This window comes from Bactrocera latifrons, unplaced genomic scaffold, assembly GCF_001853355.1.
Source record: "Bactrocera latifrons isolate USDA-ARS-PBARC rearing strain unplaced genomic scaffold, ASM185335v1 scaffold_1, whole genome shotgun sequence".
In the NCBI taxonomy this organism is placed as follows: domain Eukaryota; kingdom Metazoa; phylum Arthropoda; class Insecta; order Diptera; family Tephritidae; genus Bactrocera; species Bactrocera latifrons.
In genome coordinates, this window is record NW_017534407.1 from 1990060 (window position 1) to 2013262 (window position 23203).

Here is a 23203-nt window from a genome sequence, read left to right on the forward strand (position 1 = left end):
GAACTTGAGCTCGATGTCCAGAACTCCTAGGTATGGATCATAAACCAATTCATTGAGTTGATATCTACTCTAGCCTATTCGCCGGGTTCGAGGGAGTTATGGCAACCGAGATTCTTCAATCTCAATCTGGCCAAAGTTGGACAGTGAAGGAAAAAGTGTCGCGATGTTTCCATCTCATATTTCTCCCTGCAACTGTGACACGTTGCAGCTCAACACCTTCGGATGACTTCATCCAATCGAGCGAAATGAACACTTATCATCATCCATTGCATGGCATCATCCAAAATGTTTTTAATGAAATTACTGCCCTTTTCTATTAAAAATCTTTACTCATATTGTATTGTGGAAAAAACTATTAAAATTTATTTATTTAAATCAAAATAGCCAACCTTATCAGCCTTATCCTGCCTGCGGTGCGGATATCTGTAAATACAGCAATCGACGCCAATTGTACAATTTTGCACTCAAATAAAGTCCATACCTTTTCATTTAATTGATATTGTGGTACTGCAGTGTTGGCAATCAAAGTCCAAGCAATAAAAATTAAACGCTCCTAAATTGTGCAAAACTCTGCCAACACCTCGAGATGAGCATACCGACAATAATTTATAAATCTATGCACAGATTGTGCGGTGGTGTTACGGTGCCACAAGGAGCATGAAGACCACTGTAGACAACTGCACACAAAGGAAGTGTGTACAGTGTGCGCAGCGCTTAACTATCTCTAAGTGTCTGCTCATATCCTATCTACAGAAATTTCTCGATAAATTCCGGAAAATTTTGAGACCGGAATAAGAGCAACAGTAAGGGTCGGCAACACACCTTGCAACACGACTGGTGTAGTAGAACACGGCTGGTGCAGTGCAGCAAAACGTACAACAGCGCTTGGACAGTGTGTGTAGCAATGCGATATGTGGAGCATTTGGTAGGATTTTTATTTTGGTTGCACGATGAGAGGGAGCCTTCAGTGTGTGTGGGGCGGCAGCGAAAAAAGGGTTTTTGAGCGCTGTAGCTGCTTGCCTCGTTAAAATGCGAACGTTCATTGCGAACAAAGTGTGGAGGATCATTAAAAATAAACTGTCTTGCGTGCTGATAATAAGCGTGCAACAATGACCAAGTCAAGAGAAGTCAGACACACATACTTCCACACATACATACACACATATATCGCATGCGGCTGGACGTTGTGAGTTACGAAATGCAGGCAAGGTGCAGACTTGCGGCGTTGTGAAGGCGCTGTGGTGCGTTGCTTGCCGCTTGGTGGACTTGCTGCAACGCACACAGTTGTAAGTGGCTTGTGCAACCTTTCTTCGTGCAGCTTTTATGTCTTTTTTTTATCTGTCACAGCGAGCAAAAAAGCAGCAACTACACTTGATAGCAGCGCATTCACATTGCTCGTGTGCGCGTTTCTGTGTGTCTGCGGCACTTGTGGCCGCCAGCGGTGGACATTCATTCAGAATTCATTAGATTTCATTCATGAAAATGTTTTTATTATGCGAGAACGTTTTCGTCTGTAATTTGCGCCATTGTACCTTAATCTGTTCACTGCAAGCGTGTTAGCGGTTGTGCGTGTGTGTTGGTGTGGGTGTGCGCCTGCGCTTAATGGCCTCCAATAACTGCGAATTATGAATGTGATTAGATAGTGGCTGTCCAATTGAGTGTCCATTTCGTTCGCTTGGATGGAGTCATCCGAAGGTGTTGAGCTGCAGTTCGGACATAGCGCCAAATTACCATTATTATAGATCTTGCATGTTATGCCCCATCGCATGCTCCCATCCTTACTGCGCGCTCCATGCCACAAATGCGCCACCCGCTCGCCATGGTAAAGGTTTTGTTTGATCTTTTTTTTTTCTTGCTTTCTCAACTTCCCAATTGTGTTTGCCCATAAACGTAAATAACGCATTGTGTTCGTAGGCCTTTACATGCGCAACACTGTTGGGCGTGTATGTGTGTTGCAGGTTGTGTTGCGCAGTAGCTGCGCCTTTAGGCCATCTCGTCAGGCAATTTCTTTCGCTGGCGCTGCGTAATCGCATATGCAGATTACGAGCGCTTGTTTGTGTTTTTGTATGTGTAAGAGTGTTTTTTTCGTTGGGCGTTCGTATTGGTTGCAATTGCATGCAGATTTGCTGCTACTAGATGATTATGGTTATTATGCTTAATGTTTGTTTAGCGACCGTTTGCTTATCATGTTGCTAATTTGCAATTTCTGCACTAATAATATGTTGGTATACGTTGGACGAAAATTATGAAAATACATGTGAGCAGTTTTGGGGCGTTATAATATAAAATACACAGTAGTAATTGCTGTATATGAAAACTTTTTCTCCTATGGTTGCTTACTTTACTCTACAGTAGTGAGATGATCGATGGTTTAAGCTTCTAATTAATTCATTAACTACTCATATATATTTTCGGTATTTTTCCACTTTTTGGGATTTTTGTGAGGATTTTTTTTGCTGTTATAGAATGTTGAGGTTTCAAAAAAGACTACTTACAACGTACATTATACGTATGTATTTACCAGAGCAGTTCTATTCCAAAAACGGTGACCATTCACTTTCCGGCTGTCTTTGGCGCAGGTTCACTAGCTGAAGTTTGCTATTTCGATTGTCTCTTGGTCGATGATTTGCATCAGTGCATCTAGGTTTCTTGAAAGCTGTTGGAAGGAACTTGGGATTGTGTTTCAATAGCTTCGAACACTGTTGTGAAGTGGTCTCATGGTACACGGTAACATGATACTCATACCGAATATATAATGCTGGACATAATATATGCTGTGTTATGAGATACAACCTTGCATACTTTCAATCTGAGCTGTCATTATGAGATTTTAAATATCTGCACGTCATGCTTTTGAAGCCGTTTTTTTTTATGCGCTACCGAAAGAAAAACATCATGGTGTTAGGCTCTCTTGTAATGCATTGGAAATTTTCGCTGCCAAAAATAAGCATCGAATTATAGGCTAACATTAAAATGTTTAAATTTTTCTAAAATCAGCGCACATAACTACTTAGAGATGCGGGCAAACCAAACCTTTGAATCTGAATCGGCTGAAATTTTGACATTAATGATCTATGAGAATTTCGAGAAAGCGCCGTCACCCTCCTTTCTCTTAGCTTAATCGGAGATATATATGTTAGTGAAAATATTATGGCTTATACTAACTAAAAATATATAAATATTCTGAGCTTGCTGCTAAAGGACCTAGTTCTTTCAACAATAAAGAATACAGTGGCTCCTGAAAGCATTAACATTTAGATGTGAAAAGTATAAAGGCTGATAGTGACAGACATTGAATGCAAAGTACTTGTCCGCTAGGGAGATCTCTAGGAAAAAAAAAACTTAGTATAATGTTGACCATTGAAGCAACAGAAGATACTGACACAATAAAGCTCGATCGTAACAGAGACCTTACTTGGACAACTTAGAACACCGATCCGTTGTGGTACCCAAAACTGTTATATAATAGATCATGAGATCCTTACACATCGACAAAGCGCTTTTAGCCTATCAGAAATTTGTTGTGGCGACTTAAGTCAGTTTCCGCTATATCAGATGGTATGAATGTCGAGGCGTTTCAATCTCAGTCTTGCTAAAGCTGGATGATGTAGGTGAAAGTTATTTAATGTTTCCAACTCTTAATCCTCCATACAACTTTAATAGCTAGATATAAGCTTATCTTATGGCTGCTTATTGAACAATGATGGCGTATATAAGTTCGCACCGCTTCAAATACCCAGCTTCCGTCAGCTTTGGAGCACACTTCAACGTAATACACCACTCGACAATGTCCGCGGATGCCTAGTATAAAATGGCATTAAGTTTTATTGTTGGCATAGTCGGCAACGCACCGTTGACGCCGACGTGAGCCACTCTTTGGACATGTTTAAGGTTCTTAGTAAATGAAGTTTTCTGGAGGACCCTCTACCAGACGAATACATTGTGGGGTGTTATTGACTTGATTATGGTTTCGTAGAAGTTCCCATCCTTTCTAGCTTCTCTACAGCAATATAAGACAACCGATGCCTTCATTACTCTCTTCATTTAGTAGATATTAATACTCGTACAAGGTTTTCATATTATCATTCGTTTGAGGACGTCCGAGGGAAGAGGCACTTCAGCGACCTTACAGTCTGCCGTCATTTAACATGATTTGAAAAATATGGACATTTCTTTCGCTAATTGTAAACATTGTTAATAAGTTTACACCCTTCTGGTCTTTAATTCACACAAACACTGAAGAAAATGTTGTACGAACATACTCACTAGCCTTTGTTTACACTATATGTTACACATACATATATGTATCCGAAGACGTATTCATAATCTACGTCAGGAATCATAAAGAAATTTGATATGTCTGCTAAATGCGTGAAAATTATACAGTTAAATAACAATAACAACATAAAACCGACAATCAGATGAATGAAACAAAGAAACGCAATGCAGACAGTCAGACAGACAAACAGACGGACTTACGCAGCGCCTAAATAAATAGCAACACTTGTCATGGGACAATTTGCATATTTTGCCACATCTCACATATAAAACAATAATTCGCAATCAGTTGGCAGTGATCGCGAGTTGCGAGCACATTAACTGAGCGTGAGTGTAGGTTGCACACAGCAGAATTCGGGAAGACAGTTGTGCGAAACCTCAAGTTGATTTTATTGCAGACTCCACTTGGTGGAGTGGCTATAATGACTAAGTTAGCGGTTCAACCCAAGCTTATGTGTGTATATATTTAGACGCGATCCACGCTCATTTGCATGGCTGACCTGCGGCTCTGGTTGAGCGCCGCTTGACGTTCGTCGTCGCCGCTGCCGCCGTCGCCGTCGCTGCCGTTTAATGGTTGCGACCACTCAATGCTGCCACATTCCAAATGGCGTACGAAATTTGTCATCAACTATCAGCTGCCATTTAGCCGATCCTAGCCGTACCTTAGTTTCACTTTGAATGTCTTTACTTTGCTGCGCGCGAGTCTTTAGCATCTGATAAAATGTGGCCAGTGCTGGTGCTGTGGGATCGCTGCTGACTCGTCTGCCAGATCCATGGCAAAGAGTTCGCAACCAAAAAAGAAAGGAAAGCAATGAAACATTCTTTTAAGGTAGTTTCATCAAAAAAACGAGGTTAAAGTATTAGTATGAGGAAAAAAAGCGACGAGTTCACTTTGCTTTGCTGCCGCCACTGACGCGTCCACGGTTTTCGTGTAAGCTGCTAGCCGCTAGACTTGCTCGATTTTTCTGTGTTTTATTTTTTTTTTTATGTTTTCTACTAAACAATTATTTGTTTCTTCTATTTTTTTGCTTGGTGCACATGGCGTCATTATGTGGAGCATGTGTCCAGTTGAGTTTTGATCTTGGCTTCATTTTTTTATTCTTCAATTTCTTCAACTTTATAAAACCGTCTTTTGCTGGCAGCCAAATTTGTAGGCTGCTTAGTTTGTTGCTTAATCTCTTCTGCTGTTGCTACAATTTCTATGTACGCTATGTTTTTTTTTCGTTTTACACGTTCGTGGCTTGCGCTGTCCTCCTCGCAGTCTTTTTGTTTTGGCTTTCGTACGTTCGTGGAGGACATCAAAATGCTGGCTAATAAAATGTGACAGCCGCAGCTAATGAATCCGCGCAGTGACAGCACGGCGTGCAGCATGGCCTAACCGAAATACATATGTATGTGTGTGTCTCAGTCGGCAACGAACGTTATTTAGATTTCGTTGATTTTTTTTTTAATTTTTTTTCAATTTATTTTCCCAATTTTATGCTTTTGTGTTGTGTCTGGCGTTATTTAAAGTTGTTGTTGTTTTATTTTTCTGCTTTATAGGTGACTTTGGTATTGTTGTTTTATTTTTCTGCTTCATAGCTGACTTTAGCTTCCCTGTAGCCTCAATCTTGCGGACACATTGCGATTCGCTGCGGTTATCGAGTGCGACCGCTGCGGCATACCTGTGCGCATGCGCCACCAGTCACAGCTACATTGTTGATTTGCCATTTGCATGTATGTATATTTGCTTGCGCGCGATCGTGCCCCAAACGTTTTCTGGTTCTATTTGGGTTGCTTATTCCCTTCTGTGGCTTTACTCACTGTCCATTTCATTTTGGCCTTTTTTTAATTTCATTGCTTTATTGATTGTTGCACCGTTACCGCCGCACGCTGCGGATCAGCAACCGCAACGAATTTTATTTTATTTTCTTGTACGCAAGACCCATGATTTGTTTTCGGCTGTTATTGTTGTGCTCCAACGACTTCACTCGACCATCTCATACGACCCTACCTACCACTAGCCGAGTAGGTACCACATATACATTGTTGATTTTGCTGTCGTATCTGAAATCTGACTGTGATAAATTGAAAATTAATGAAGTGAAAATAGATGGAACGGATCGCAAATTGCGCCGAGCCAATAAAATATTTTGACATTCGGAGTTATCGTCTTAATCTGCTTGGCTGACTCGTGTTGACCGCACCAATGCTGTTGCTTGATGTGGCTGGTGTGTTTATTTTCTCGAAAGTGCGTGCTTCTTCTTCTATGAATGTCTTGTTAGCGGTTTTTGTTCGGCGCTACAAACGGTTGTTTGCCGTGTGCACTATTGCCTCGCATTGCCGTTACACACCAATCACCTGCTCTTGCCATATTTCTTCAATACACTTACCTATTGTTTTATGCGCCATTTAGTTTCGATGAAATTTCAATTTCCTTACTTACTTTGCTTCCTACTTACAGTTACTCAACGGTGTTGCACAGTCAGCAGCCGCCGCCGCTAACATTTCCAACGGCATGTCGGCAAACAACATCGGCATGGTTAGCGGCAGCGCACCGTCACCGCTCTCTGGCGGCAATGATGCATCACTCAGTCCATCTGGCGGCTCGTCGGCCACCACAACTGGCGGTGTCACAACCACTGGACCGCTTAGTCCAGGTGCAATTTCGCAAACATCAAATAATACAAACAACAATAACAACAGCGGCGCTAGCACCTCCGGTCTCAGTATACTGCATAGCAGCACCGCCAATGCAATCGGCTTGAGTTTGAGCCTAAATGCAGATGTCAGCGGTAGCGAGGGTGATGTCGGCATAGGCATTGATGGTGTAGGCGCCGCCGCCGCCAATGCTGCCACTATCAATGACGGCACTACGCCCTGCTGTGAGAATGGCCGCCCCATTATTACAGATCCCGTCTCCGGGCAGACGGTCTGCTCGTGCCAATACGATTCGGCGCGCTTGGCGCTCTCCGGCTATACGCGCATGCCCGGCGCTGGTGCCACAGCCGGCGTTGGTGTTGGTGTTTATGGCACGCCCTATCCATCAAGCGAGCAAAATCCCTATCCCAGCATTGGCGTGGATAGTTCGGCGTTCTATTCGCCGCTGGTAAGTATTTGTTGGCTTTTTTATTACGTTATTATACGTTGTAAATGCGCGCGTATATGAGTACGTATGTGTGTGTGTGTGTTACTTGTATCGTTAACATTTAATTGGATTATCATTTGTTCGCTTTTGTGGTTTGTGGCACGTCAAATTCACGTTGAAAGTCCGATCCTTTCGTTATGCAAATAGACAGCGGTCAGCAGGCGGTATTTGGTTCGCGCGTGCGCCGTCACTGCCTGCAGCCGCGTCTCTACTGACAAGATAATTGAATTGAGCGCTTTGACATTGAAGTCCGGATTATTTGGTTTTGGAATTTGTCGAACCGTTTGTACGCAATTGAGTTATTGTGCGATGAAACTAAATTTATACTGAAAATCTACTGTGTAAGTGTCAGTCTTAGTAACTGGCATAGCCGCAACTAATAGTCCCCGTTTCAACAAATATGCGATAGGCTCAAAGCGCTTTGTCGATGTGGGGCTCTTGTGATCTATATTGTAAGAGGTACCACAATGGATCAGCGTTCTTAGCGGTTCTAATGCATGCGTTAGAATTTAGATGCCGGTTAGGATCGACAATATATATAAGCTAGGTGAGAATTGCAAAAATTAAGAAAAGAAATAATTATGTAAAACAAAGTTTTACAGGACAGTTTGAGGAGAGAGACTGTTAGAGAGGTAATAAAGACTAAAGAGAGAAAAAGTTTTATTTATAATATACATTTAGGCTATTAAGGTATTTTCAGATTTAAAATAGTTCAGATATGTAGAGAAAAAAAGAGTCAGATATTGAGAATGAGAGTGAAGCTAAGAGAAAATGTATAAAAAAATACTAAATAAAAAAAAGATTATGTAATTTAAGAATGAGTAGAGTAGTGATCGTCCTATTTTTCAAAGTGCCAGGTGAAGAAAATATTCGTTTTTTGACCTACCCCAACATTTTAGCAGTAAAACTATTTGTTATTTTTGGGAAATGACAAATACCACATTCTATCGACATTAACTCTTATTATAATATTATATACTGAAGCAGACTATTTTTTATGCGCCTTGCCGAGCAACACAAATTGGTTCCAAAAATAAGCCTCAAAATGCTTCTTTATTTTACGAAAATTTGCTAATATTCATTTTAGTATTTTCTGTAAGTTATTCCCTTCCAAGTTACTTTCAAAACTTTGATAATCCATCACTGCCTCACCTTCACTAAAAGTTTACTAACACGACGAGTTTTCTTGTTTATTTCCAATAGCTTTCTTTTTTGGTCGCGAAGGTTTAAATTTCAATCCATTTTAAGGCGTTTTCTTAATGTCTGCCATCTGTCAGTTGTTATAGTTAAAAAACAAAGATTATTTACCAAACGAAGGAGTCTTGGTTAAGTTAACCGGAACTTAAATGATAGATTGATGCTAACAAGACATTGAGAAACGGGCCTTAATGTACTAAAATCATTATTATATATTGTCTCTTATGTCGTAGAATTTACCATAAAAAAGGTTGTATATAGTTTGTTAAGCCTCATCCGTTTTAAAATCATGCCATTGTGTTGATTTTTTAATAAATGTATAGGAGTATATGTACATATAAAAAGCCACCGCGTCTAGCAAAAATATCATTTACTTATATATATGTATGTCTACATTTGTGGCTTCTATGCTGGTGTGTGCCCTTGCATTTGTTATTATTACCATTATAAATGAGTCTGTTCGCATTTATGTATTTGTAATTGTTGTTGTTTTAGCAATGCTTGTTGCTCGTGTTTTACACTTGCATTTATGTTAACTAAACTAAAACATGACAACAACAGGAATTGCAGCAATGTATTGCTTTGCCGGTGAGACACCTTTATTTTGAGTAGAACACATACACACACAGCAACATATATGTACATATAGATGTATATACATATATTGTATACATATGTACAAATATCATATTTGTGTATCTGTGTATTACCGCTGCCGACGTCCGTTTCCCTTTTAGCCAATTTGAACTAAGTTGAATTTCGGTTTCGTTTTAGCATTTATATTTTGTTGTTGTTGTTTTTTGTTTTTGTGTTTTGCGTTTGGCAACAATGCTTGTGTAAATAAATTCATTCTCATTCATAGCTCATTCATTGAGTTTTGCCGCCATCATCGCGTGCGATCGCTTTGACTGCCATATTTGCCATTTTGTTGTTGCCTCACTTGTCAGCGCTGTCATTGCGAGTGTACTTTTATTCGGTTTTATTTAGTATTTAATTATAAGCCTTTGTCACTTTTTTTCAGTATAGAAAGTATTATTGTTGTGCTGTTTTTAAATTTTTATTATTCAGCAAGTAAATTTCGTTCTATTTCTACATTTTATTCTACAGCTTCGATTTATTTGGGCTTAGTTTCCTTTGGCTTTGTTTTGCTTTGTCATTTTTTTAGTGTGCTTTTGTGTGTATTGATTGGTTTTCACAAACTAATCGAACTTATTTAATAAGACATGCATAAAATGAAATAAAGTAAGTATCGGGTGATTTTTTTGAGGTTAGGATTTTCATGCATTAGTATTTGACAGATCACGTGGGATATCAGACATGGTGTCAAAGAGAAAGATGCTCAGTATGCTTTGACATTTCATCATGAATAGACTTACTAACGAGCAACGCTTGCAAATCATTGAATTTTATTACCAAAATCAGTGTTCGGTTCGAAATGTGTTTCGCGCTTTACGTCCGATTTATGGTCTACATAATCGACCAAGTGAGCAAACAATTAATGCGATTGTGACCAAGTTTCGCACTCAGTTTACTTTATTGGACATTAAACCAACCACACGAATGCGTACAGTGCGTACAGAAGAGAATATTGCGTCTGTTTCTGAGAGTGTGGCTGAAGACCGTGAAATGTCGATTCGTCGCCGTTCGCAGCAATTGGGTTTGTGTTATTCGACCACATGGAAGATTTTACGCAAAGATCTTGGTGTAAAACCGTATAAAATACAGCTCGTGCAAGAACTGAAGCCGAACGATCTGCCACAACGTCGAATTTTCAGTGAATGGGCCCTAGAAAAGTTGGCAGAAAATCCGCTTTTTTATCGACAAATTTTGTTCAGCGATGAGGCTCATTTCTGGTTGAATGGCTACGTAAATAAGCAAAATTGCCGCATTTGGGGTGAAGAGCAACCAGAAGCCCTGTCTCTTATACACATCTAGATGTGTATAAGAGACAGGAGCAAACAATTAATGCGATTGTGACCAAGTTTCGCACTCAGTTTACTTTATTGGACATTAAACCAACCACACGAATGCGTACAGTGCGTACAGAAGCTGTCTCTTATACACATCTAGATGTGTATAAGAGACAGACCTAAGACGCAGCCGCGGTCAACATTTAAATGAAATTATCTTCAAAAAGTAAATGTCATGAACCAATCTAACGTTTCAAATAAAGAACCGATGAGATTTTGCAAATTTTATGCGTTTTTTTTTTTAAAAAAGTTATCAAGCTCTTAAAAAATCACCCGATATGAATAGAAAGATTTCGCTCACACAAGCCTTTTTAATATCGCATTTTAAAATGTTTTAATTAAGTGTGTTACTAAAGGTATTTTTTAAAAGTTAGCCAAGTCTTGTTTATTTTTAAAACTTCGATATAGTATCGAGCTACGTATTTTCAATAAAATAAACATATAGGCAGAAAGAGATAAGAGATAAGTATAAGATAAGAGTTTGAGAAGCTGATTGGCAGCGGTAAAGTGCGAAAATTTTTTTAGAAGTTAAGGCAGCAAACAAATTATTGTTGTTCGAGGCCGGCTTCTGTAAAGTAAGGAAAGAAAACCTAACCGCTTAAGGTGGGTTTCAGAGGTAAAAAAAAAAAGGTAAAGCAATCATATATTTGAAAAATATAATATGTTATATCAATGGTATACGAGTATATTTGAAGAATATCTCCTGAAATTTCGATACAAAAATGTTGGAAATTCCGCCGTTGAGACCGCATTTCCCTGGGTGTCTCGCAAAAAAGTGCTCTCGCCGTGGACAGCATAACTTATTATTGGTTCATGTAAAATTGAAAAACTAAGCATATTCTGTTAGTACATATCTAAATCTCATTTTTGAACGTAGGAAATAAAAAAATATTAAAATTGTCCTTCTATTCTCGGACTTTGAACAAAAAATCTAATTTTTGGTAAAATTTTTTGGTCAGAAAAATAAGTTGTAATTAAACAAGAAAAAATCCTTCAATCAATAACTGTATAATATTATTTCAAAAACGTGTACACAATACGAACTAAATCGGTCGATAACTTTTCGAGAAATCGTGTGCACCCACTTCAGAAACACAGTTTCGAGAAAAACGCGTTTAAAGGCAGGGCACTTAGCGCAGCTAGCCTTGAGTGCACAAGTTCTCAAGGCTGTATCTCCGTAATTAATACTCAGATCAACTTTAAAATTTAGGACTATATTCTAGAGATATTGTAGAATTAACAAAGCAAACAAAAAAAAAAGAAAATCGATTTTTGTAAATCCTCAAACCCACCTAACCCCTTAATAACAGACACACAGATTACACTCGATATGTGGAGGTAATACTTCTCGAAACTATGCAGAATACCGCTGAGCACATTAGCTCCGTGAAAATCGGGAAGGACCTCTTCAAGGCGTTCGTTACATGTTCAAGTTTTTAGACTGAGACTCTCGTGAATCTTTTTTAAATAATTCTGAAAAAAGTATCAAGTGCCGTCAATCTGATACTGTTTACTCTAGAAGTACAAGGCTCCTGGAGTAGCCAGATGGTATAGACAAGCCTAGTATCGAAAAAAGTTGGTCCTGTCATTTACGAGGTAAGACAAAGTACTTAGAGGCCACATACAAAGATTCCTCGCATCTTGGGAACTACGTCAATTTTGGCAGTTATGAATTTGAAAATGTAAAGACTTTGATGTCTCGGAACCAGCATTTCTAATTCCCGTCCTATTATATGGCTCAAAAACATTCGAACTGTTCGTCGCAAGATCTTTGGAGTCATTCACGTGAGCGATGAATACCGTAGAAGATAGAACCACGCAATAGATACAGTTAAGCGGTTAGAATGCAACAAATGCACAGATTAGCCCATGCCGTTCGCATCGAAGATGATGTTTCAACGGCAGCAAGGAGGCCCACATATCCAATAGGAGCACCAAGTGGATAAGTGACCTGTCTGGGATGTACAACTGGGATGGACTCACAAAGGATAGAGTCAACTGGCGAAATTTCATGTTCAACAAATTCTATTTTTCTGCTAATATTATTAGTGGGATTACAACAAAAGTTCGATATGTAATGGAATAAAACGAATTTCAATAATAACTAGAATAGCCAAATTTGGAGAGGCTGACCGATAATTCTCGTTTCGTGTTCCTCCAAAAAGTTTGGTTTGTTACAATCATGTTCGAATTTGACGGCACATTGTCGCTGAGAAAAACCAGGAATTTTCTGCCTTATTGACCGTTTGCAACGAATTCATGTTTAACTCCAACACGGTAATCAAAGAATTATAATAGTCTCGGATTTTTATCAGGTCAATGACTATTAACTTGGCAGTATTTTTGAAAATTATTTGAGGTAAAATCGCCATACAAATTGTTAGTGTCATATAAAAGCAGCTGCCAAAGAAGTAATACTCAAGTAAAATAAAAAACCGAACACTTGAAGATCTCCGGAAACTCGGAAGAGGATTCTGGATTGAGAAAACTACACCCGGAATACTTAGAATTAAAAAAAAAAAAAAAAAAATTAAAGAAAAGTCGTATGAACACTTTGCGTATTTGCAAAAAATTTAAAGCACTTTAAGTAGAATATAAAAAAGTTATATTTTGTAATTTTTTTTATTAACATCTTTTTATGAAAAAAACACTTTTACATTTTAATATTCTACACAGTTCTACGCCAGTTTTTAATTACTTTATATTTTTTATATTTAAATTCAATCTACTATTTTTCTTAGCTCTAATTTTTTTATTTCCTCTCTTCTTCTTACAGAGTAACCCCTATGCACTTAAAGAAGGCAACGCTGGCTCTGACATGTCTGCTTGGACCTCAGCTAGCCTGCAGCCAACCACTGGTTATTATTCATATGATCCCATTGCCGCTTATGGGTAAGTAAGCAATGGCACTTATCTGCAATTATTATGTTTGAACCAAAAAAAAAAAAATAAAAAAAATAAAAAAATAAAAAAAATAAAAATAATATTATCAGCGTGCTACTTATTCATAAATATGTATATAGAGTATATGTATGTAAGTCTAACAACAGAATAAGAAATAAATCTTAAGCACTTGAACGTAAACGCGATGACTTATGACGTGTTGACAATATGTTGTCTGGTCTTTATGCTCATAAGTGGCTTATCAGTGAGCAGGTTTCTTCTCATGACCTCACTCGCTTTGGCTCTGGCTGTGGCGTGTGTCAGCTAACGGTTGTTGTGGAAGTGGAACACGCTATGCACGTGATTTATTACTTATTTGCTGCCCAAAAAGAAATTTCGGATTTCGTTAGCGTCAATGCCGCCAAGCGTTAAATGACCGAGATTACCAACTTCTGTTCACATTAATACAAGAACTAAATATTGAATTGTTGCAAGGATTTGTTTTTTAAATTAAACGAATTTCATTATGTGCAGAGTTTAAACGCTTAAATGCTGATAAAATTAAAGACAGATAACTCAGCCGATCACGACGCTGCATATTTGCTATTTGGCCGCAAGCCGTAGTCGGCTGCTGCGTCCACTTTGAGAGTGCGACGAGCTTGTCTGCGGTTGTGTGCCACAAAAATGGCGTAGAACACACGCGCATACTATAGAAACACTAGTAACAACAACAGCAGTAACTTTGTCTATGAACCCAACTAAATCCCACGCGTACATTTGTAGTCTGTGGCAGTTCAACAAGTGGTACAGCAGTATTTGTCGCTTACGTCTCTGCAATGTCCTGTCGCCCTTATCGACCACAACGCACGATTTCGTCTCCTTTCGTTCGTATCAGCAATACGTTTTCATTTTCCGTTCTATCTATTACAGTTACTTCGTTTTTATTTCGCTTGTTTGGCTATTGGTTATTTGTGCTTGTAGTTGTTGTTGTTTTTCAAATGCGACACTTAAAATTATCGAAAGATTTAAATTCGTTGTGCGTTCCGCCGTGGTGGAAAAGCTTTTATTATGGCCAGCTGTCACTTTCAAGGATTTTCGCTGTGAATTTTCACGCTGAAACTGCTAAAGCTCACACGATTTGGAAACTTTTTCCGCATTTCGGTTTTGTTGTGGGTTTAAAGATTTAGAGGATTTGTATTGAGGAGCTAGCATTTTAGAATTATGTGATGGGAAAATACCAATTAAATAAACTTTTTCAGAGCTTAAGTCAAGCTTGTGTTTGCTTTAGTTTGTTTTAGTAAATACAAATCCATTTTTTTAAGTTGAAAGCTTTATTTAGTATGCCACGTTTTGTTCGGTTCATATACCACTTTCATAGAAACTCTCCTACTTAAAAACAAAAAACTTGAATAGGATTTTCATAAGTTTCCCTTGAGATATAATTTTCAACAGCAAAGTCATTCATCATAGACAGGCGAACTCATGTAGTAATCCCTTGGTGACTGTCGCATGCTATAAGGTGGATGCATACCCAACCAAGCTTCCGGAGCGCATGTCTATAACTATCGATGTATATAACCTTGTGTTACACTGATAAAGCATAGTTAAACTCCTATTGCGAAAAGCTGACCTCTTCCGGACGTTTGTTTCCTTCAGGCGGTGAAATTTTCGACAGCAGTTGTTCGAATTAAGAATTAAGAAGACCTCATAGCAAATGATTCCTTACAAATCGCACCAAAAACACAGCTAAATCTTGTTGACTGTCAATCCTGGCTTGGAAGGTTTCTTGTTAAAATTACGAAACGGTTTCGACGATTTAAGTTATTTGTTGCATATCAGAATCTCAAACACTACTTCTTGCCTCTTGTCTGACTATTCACAAAAACAAAATCTAATGTTTCCCTGTCTTGGTTTTGACACTTTTTGCAGTCTTCTTGATTTGTTAGCCCCATTCTGTAATGAATCTGTGACCAGTTGGTATTTCGTATTTTTCAGTTTTGCTCGCAGGTATATTGTACCATCGCATCTTGAATTTCCTTGCAATGCTAATTAGAAAAAAATTTTATGTTTTAAATAAAATTTTATACAATAAGGAGTTCAACATTTTAAAGCTTGTTTGAGATATTTTTCTCCTCCACTTAGCTACGGGATTTGATTTTTCCCAGTAATATAATAGTCTAGGTGTCTTTATTTGATAAGATAAAATACTCAGTAGCGTCATCAGAATATCATGATTTTAAAAGATCAATAATCTCACCTCCTGACCTCCATGATCAAAATCTGAAAACATCCATAAACTACTGTGCCTGTGGATCAAAACTACCACTAGGTGCTCAATTGTTGATCGGACAGGACGATTATGATCACCATGAATGGAATTTCGAATTTGATCGTATATCTTTTCATGATGAAATGACAAACCTTACTGAAGAGAAATGTCAAAAGAGCGGGATGTCGTTTGCGGCCCCTGTCGGTCTACTACCCGTTACATTTTTAACTTTTCAAAGTCATGAATTATGGAATTGCAAAACGCAGGCTTTATGAGTAGCTTCTAAAAATATCCTTGCTATGAAATATGATGCTTCGACAAGATAAAGTCCTATGAAGACATTGCCATTTCAAAGATTTTTACATATGAATTAACTATTATAATGACCATATAGTGATTTTAAGCTGTTAGAGAGGTCAGAGTCCGACAGTAATAGAAGATCAAAAGAAAACCTTTCACAAACATAATTGCAAATAAAACCGAACGCTTTCGGAACTTTCTACTGCCCTTTATAAAGATTCCGGCGTGATTGCGTTTGTTATAAACGATGTACAATGCTGGACACAGTCTTGGCAGAAAATCATTACGTGACTGCACGATCTACTGATCCATCAGTATGTTTGTTGTAGTCAACTTTCGATCAATGAGTACGATAATCCATCCTAAGTAAATCCATTTATAGTTTAATGGATCGATAGCTAACTTCATTGAATCTGTGCATTATTTCAATCGTTAATGAGATAATGAGTTTGGACACAAACGAACGAAAACATGCTTACTAAAAATATTTATTATAAGCCCAATAATGGCAATTTCTTCATTTTGCACATAGTCCGCACGTATTATTAGAAACGAATGCTTATCGATTAAATGCGCTTACAGATATGGCATCAAAGCGCTTACTTAGATAATACCGCCTATAACACTAATACATATCAGCGTTGATTGGGTAAGCTAAACTGCAACTCCATTCCGAAACCATATTCAAGTCAAGTCAATTACTGTACCAAGGTGTCTCCGCTGCAGATAACGAAATTACTCAACTAAAAGCTAAAGTTAGCGTACCGCGCTCGTGCGCTGCCATGGCGGTGGCATTGCTGTTGGGAGGAAGTGGTGTTAGAGGCGGTGGCGAAGGCTATGTCTGCAATGACAGTATTGTGGCTCAATCAACATTCCAACTGACAATTAGTTGCTCATATTTCATATAGTTGTTGTTGTTGTTGCCTGTCTTCTAAATTTCTAAGTTCGCAATGTGTGATTGCGCGGGGCTGTCTGGTGGAGCGTTGTTTGCAGCATTGACGTTATCGTGGCGATAGCTGAGGTTGTTTTTGTTGGTATTGTTGTTGAGCTGACTGTTAATTTTTGTTGTTGTTTTTATTATTGTTGCTTTGCTGTGCGGTTGACGCTTTGGCAATATTTACAAATTGCAGAATCGATAGCGCTTTGAGGCGCAGCCGACACTTAATTGCCGCCACTCGACTTGAGTAAATCAAGCGAGTATTTATTTACGTATGATTAGTTATTTACATGTGCATATATGTTTCTACTTATATATATATTTCGATTTGCTATAATTGACCGTTATAAATTAGTAAGTTAACACTCGTATTCGCCAATTCATTTAGAAATCCGCTCTCAAGGCGATGAGGGTTGGTGGGAAAGACATTAAGCAGATTGTAATCTGATTAAGATTGAGTTTTTTGTTAAAGAAAAAAATAATAACAGCTTTGATAAGTTAAAAAACGTTAACTTCGTTTGTACCGCAACTTCAATACCCTTCACATGTGTATTTCGTATCGCATAAACGGATATATAAAGATCTCTAAATTGATTTACAGCGGTCGGTTTGTATGACAGCTATTTGCTATTGTAGTCCGATCCGAACAATTTGTTCGGAAATTGTATAGTTGTCTAGGGTTTTTATTTATGCCAAATTTCGTTAAGATAACTCGTGAAAGAAAATAGTTTTGCATACAAGAACTGGATTATGATCGGTCAGTTTGTATGACAGCTATAAGCTATAGTGGTCCGCTTCAAACAGTTTCTTCGGAGATTATAGCATTGCTGCGTGTAATAACGCATACAAAATTTCGTGAAGATATCTCATCAAATAAAAGAGTTTGCCGAACAAGAACTGGATCTTGAGGAAAATAAGCAGAAAAGAACATTTGAGGGATTTCAAATCGACGTCTCAAAAACTGAGGGAGTAATTTGCTTATATACAAACACAGACAAACAGACGTATACAGCTAAATCCACTCATCCTGATTATTTATACATACATATATATATTTGTTTCCCTATGAATATTTCAAACTTCCTGGCAATCTTAATATACCCTGCTCAGGTTATTAACGGTTTATTTTAAAAAAATCTAAAAAATAATAATTTTCTGGCCATAAAAATAAAAGAAAAAAAAAAAACGTTCAATTATCACATACATTTAAAATGTCTAAAAAAAAAAATTTCTTTTAGTTACGGTTCCAGTTACGACTTGGCCGCACGCCGCAAGAACGCCACACGTGAGTCCACAGCCACACTGAAGGCTTGGCTTAGTGAGCACAAGAAGAATCCCTACCCCACCAAAGGTGAGAAGATAATGTTGGCCATCATTACGAAAATGACGCTGACACAGGTCTCTACATGGTTCGCGAATGCGCGTCGACGTTTGAAGAAGGAGAATAAAATGACTTGGGAACCAAAGAATAAGACCGACGACGATGATGAAGCAATGTTGTCGGACGATGAGAAGGAAAAAGATGCTGCCGATGAGGTTGATAAGCTGAGCAGCGGCGGTGTAGGCGCAGGCGACGTCGTTGGGGGCGTTTACGGTGGTGCAGCTTTGAGTGGCAGTGACTTGCGAAAAGGTGAGTTAGACAACTAAATTGCTAAATGTTTATTATGTGGATATTATATGGAATATTTTAACAGCTGAAGTGTTGGTTATAGTTTTGGTAGTTAGGTAACATCGCTATCCGCTAATCTTAAGTTGTTAAAACTAACTTGATTTCATTTAAGCCTTCGATATTTGTCCGTGTGAGTTTCCTGCCTTACTGCCCTATGTCAACTACAGGCTTGCCGTTTCGCCATTGTTATTGCTATCCTTTGAGAAAACTCTCATTACTTGTTTGGCACTTTGGCATCGCTTATGGTTACACTCTGTTTCTTAAGGTCGTTTCCTTTTGTCGTAAGCACTTAAGCAGCACAAAATGTTGACGGTATTCCTTTTGGTCCATCGCGTGAGGGTTGTTGACATTTTGTTGCACTGAAAATGAGGGTGGTACGAAAAATATTTGATATAGAAAATTTACAGATTATTTTTAGAAAAATAATATTCTTGATTCTATATTCTTATACTGCTCGATGCTTCATTTAAAAAAAAAATTTTTCTCATACAAAAAAAAAAATATTTTAACATTAACATTAACAAATAGCAAAGAAATTCTGAAATTTTTTAAAAAGAAATTTTAAACTAGGCCATTGCAACGTCATTTCCAGTGACTCTTAGGAAAAAAGATGTGCCCGCTTTGGTAGGTTAACTCCTTACAGTATCATCTAAAGGAAAAAAATATGTATTTTAGTTAAAACCTTAATTTATAATTTGGACGAAGGAAAAAAACTGAGAATTGGATTTTTGCAGACAGTTTTATAAAAAAATTAAAATTTCCCGACATTTTTTTACAAATAGTTGTAAAAAAATCCTTCATCCGAGTATTTAAGAATTGTATCTGAAAGACCTGTGTAAAATTTCATGAAGATCGGTTGAGTATTTCTCCAGAAATCTTGCCAGCGGATTTAAAAAAAATAGTTACGAGAAAAACGCGTTTAAAGACGGCGCAGTTAGCCTAGCTAGCTCGAGCGCATAATTTCTCAAGGCTATATATCCGAAACTATTATTCGGATCAACATGAAAATTTAGGACAATATTCTAGAGATAATAAGACAATATAAAAATTGAAAAAAATTTTGGAAACCCGTAAACTCATGTTACCCCTTAATGAAGAAAAGTAGCGGTATATATAATTTTCAATTCTTTTCTAATCACGTTCCAATGTATTATTCAGTTTTTATCTTACTAAACAAAAAACTTATAGATTTAGGTCATTCGCAAAGCCATCTTTAACGATTATTTTTGATCGAGTTACAACTCGAAATCTTTCAAGGATGCTGGGTTTATCAAAATGATGTATTATATGAAAGACCTAACGTCTAAGGTATCCCATTGCCTTACTCTATAAAAGTTTCAATAAGACCAGAAACTCATATTTGGGTCTCCTTTATATTTCCAAATGGTGGATCCCATTATTAAACCATATCTCCAATTTATAGTAAACACTAAAGCTATAATTAAAATAAGTCCATTTTAAGGTTCTAAAAGTCTAAATGAAATATGGTCTGCAAAAGCTTAAAAAGGTCTAAAGATCTCTGTGAAGACTTAAAAGCAAAAAAGCTGTATAAAATACTATTTTTACCTCGACTTCAATAAATTAACTCCAAAATGTATAAATTCTCCATTCCAAAAGAGTTAAGATATAAGAAACTAAAGGCGAAACTACTCTTTAAGCTTTCATATCATATATGCGTTTTCATCTACTCTGCCTATTTTCCGAACCACCCTCATAAAAGACACATTGTAACGAAACCCTCAGAAATTTCGCTTGCCAAAATCACTGCTTGCTCCAACAAAGCGCAACAAAGCGTTTACGAGTGCAAGCATTGCCAACACTGGGGTTGGCTTTTTGGCTGGCGCATCATTCACTTTAAGTGATATTTATGTGGCGCGACATTACACATTCCCCCTTTTGTCTGCTGCCACTACCTCTTACACTCGCTAACTGCCACTTGTGGGCTGTTGTTGTCTTCCAAGCGTTCACACATACTTATGTTGTTGTTATTGCTTGCTTTATCACTGACATTGACTATGATACAACTGAGCTGCCCCAACTGCTCGACGGCTGGTCGACGTCGGCAGGAAATGGCTGGCATATGGCTGCCATTAAGTTAAGGGCTGCTCGGTGGGCTGTGCAACAACGCCTTTAAGTGGCCTCGCTGACTGAATTCTGCAACTTTTACCAAATTAAGTTAACTTCAAGACAAGACAAGACACCAACGAGCAGAGTAAACACCAGTGAAGTGCTTGTGGAATTACTGCATAAAGGACGGTAGAGGTTGGTGGCTTCAAAGTAACGGAAGATGAAATATTTTGTAGTTGAAAGTTGTGGCATTGCGAGGGTTGAGCGCTTCAACGCCCACAAATGATAGCACAGAGCGGGGAGTAGTAACTTTTTTGAGAAATGGGAAGGTTTTCCAAAACTTTTGTTTTTGTTGTTGTCTTAACTTAACCGTTGTGTACAATTCCTTGTTATGATTGTGCGTCTTAGCAGAGATTTCCGCACTCAATTCGCAAACAAATTGAAATCAAATTAATTTGCATATCACCCTCCCCCTCTCTCTTTCGCAGATGACCCCGTGGTGAAATCTGAGTTATTGGGGAAGGAATACAAAATGGATGGCTGCACAATGGATGAACCGAAATTCGGCGATATATCCTCCTTACGCAACATGAGTGGCATCTACAGTTCACCATATGGGCAACACCCCAGCTATCATCCCTACCAACAACAACAAGCAACTGCTTACTACCAACAACAGCAACAACAGCAGCATGCAGTTAGTATGACATATGGCACAACAAGTCAAATCAACGCAGCGAATGAGTATAATGTGTCAAAAAACCTGCTGCGTGCGGCGGACTGTGGTATACCGCTCCCAGCGAGCAAACCCAAGATCTGGAGTTTGGCAGACACGGTCGCTTGCAAGACACCGCCACTTCCGCCGCCGCCGACGCTGGCCGCACTGCCACCACCTACACAAATGAACACATATCAGCAGCAGCTACAGCAACAACAACAGCAGCAGCAATCGTTGCTGCCGAGCCGGTCGCAATACTACCAACAAATGCCGACGCACTTACAACAGCTCAGTCAACTCAATCCACACAGCAGCAGCAACACACAACCAGCGCACAACAACAACAGCAGCAGCAGCAACAATTCGACATCGCTGAGTATGATGAACGGCTACGTCGGCGCATTGCCTTATTCGCGCATACCTACGGCGTACGCAGCAACTGGCAGCAGCAACAACAACAACAACAGCAGCGGTCAATTTCTCAATTTGAGCTCCAGCAGCAACAGCAGCAACAATGGCAGCGGCAGCAGCAACCACCACAACGGCAGTATTGGCAGTGGCAGCAGCAACAGTAGCGCTTCGACGCCACCTGCCATGACGCAGGGGCCACCACTGTTAACAGCGCAACAATATCACCAGCTGCAACAGCAACAACAGCAGCAACAGCGCTTGGGTTTCAACGAAATACAGCCGGATACGCCGCCACAAACACCACCCAACATGAAGTTGGTGAGCGGCGGCAGTGGCATTGCCTTGAATCAGCTGGCGCGCAGCGGCTTAATGGGGACGCCCACTAGCGCCGCGACTGGCATGTGCTACAACGGTGGTAATGGTATCGCTGTGTCGCAAGGGATGTACGGCGCGGCAATGGGTGCCAGTGTGGGTATCAATTACGCGTTGGCAGCGGCACGTGCTGAGGGCTGAGTGGGGAGAGTTGGAGGTCATGAGTCAATCAGTCGCTGAAAAAAATTTAAAAAAAAAAAATTAAGCTTACGCAACTCGTGTCATCCATGGGACATGTGGGACATGCGCAACAACAAAAGCAGGCAATAAATTGTAAAAATATAATTGTATTGAAATTTTTGTAGCAAAGCGCGGCGCTTACGGACGGCGGACAGCGGAAGTAAGTCACACTAGTTTCTTCATTACTTTTCCTTGTACATCTGCGTCGTATTTACATACATGTGTATATACACCACAAATCCGCTATTCGCAGCAGTGCCTGCCGTCACAATTTAAACGCGCTAATTATTTTGCAATAAAAACGTAATTTGAGTAAGCGGCAATAAAAAGTGTTTATTGCAATTCGCCTGCCGGCTGCGTAATTCAACACGCGCGCAGCTAACCAAAAAAAAAAAAAAAAGGGGAAACAAAAAAAAAGTAACTCAAAAAGTAGTTGAAAACAGTAAAAGTAATAACTGAAGACTTAAGGCACGAACTCGCCGCAGCAAATACGTGAAAATATGGAGAGGGTGGTCGCCGCAAATTGCCTGTGCTGTTGCAGTTGTTATTGTACAATTAATAGCGCTTTATTAAAACAACAATAAAAGCTAGTTAAGGCATACGCACATCCCATTAGTCACACCAACGGCAGGTTAACGACTCTGCGCACACACTAGCTGACTAGACTGAAAGCTAGATAGCAGCTGCAACATTAACACTATCGGTAAAAAGCGCGAAGGTGTTGTAAAAATAGCAATTAAGCCTTGATAAAATTGCTTGTAAAACTTATAAATTAAGATTAAAAGCACATTAAAAGATGGCAATTAAAAAGTGCTAAAAATTAAC

The 23203-nt window shown here is 38.8% G+C and overlaps 1 protein-coding gene across 1 annotated transcript in view; it reads left to right on the top strand.

Annotated features, from left to right (window-relative positions):
- LOC108965435 (homeobox protein caupolican) overlaps positions 1 to 22781 on the top strand; it is a 35471-nt gene extending 12690 nt beyond the window's left edge. Inside the window, exons 2-5 of the mRNA XM_018927855.1 lie at positions 6722 to 7366; positions 13349 to 13464; positions 18200 to 18591; positions 21186 to 22781. Coding sequence (XP_018783400.1) covers positions 6722 to 7366; positions 13349 to 13464; positions 18200 to 18591; positions 21186 to 22339 — 2307 coding nt within the window. The 3' untranslated portion in view covers positions 22340 to 22781. The remainder of the gene's footprint in view (positions 1 to 6721; positions 7367 to 13348; positions 13465 to 18199; positions 18592 to 21185) is intronic.
- Positions 22782 to 23203: the final 422 nt, after the last annotated feature.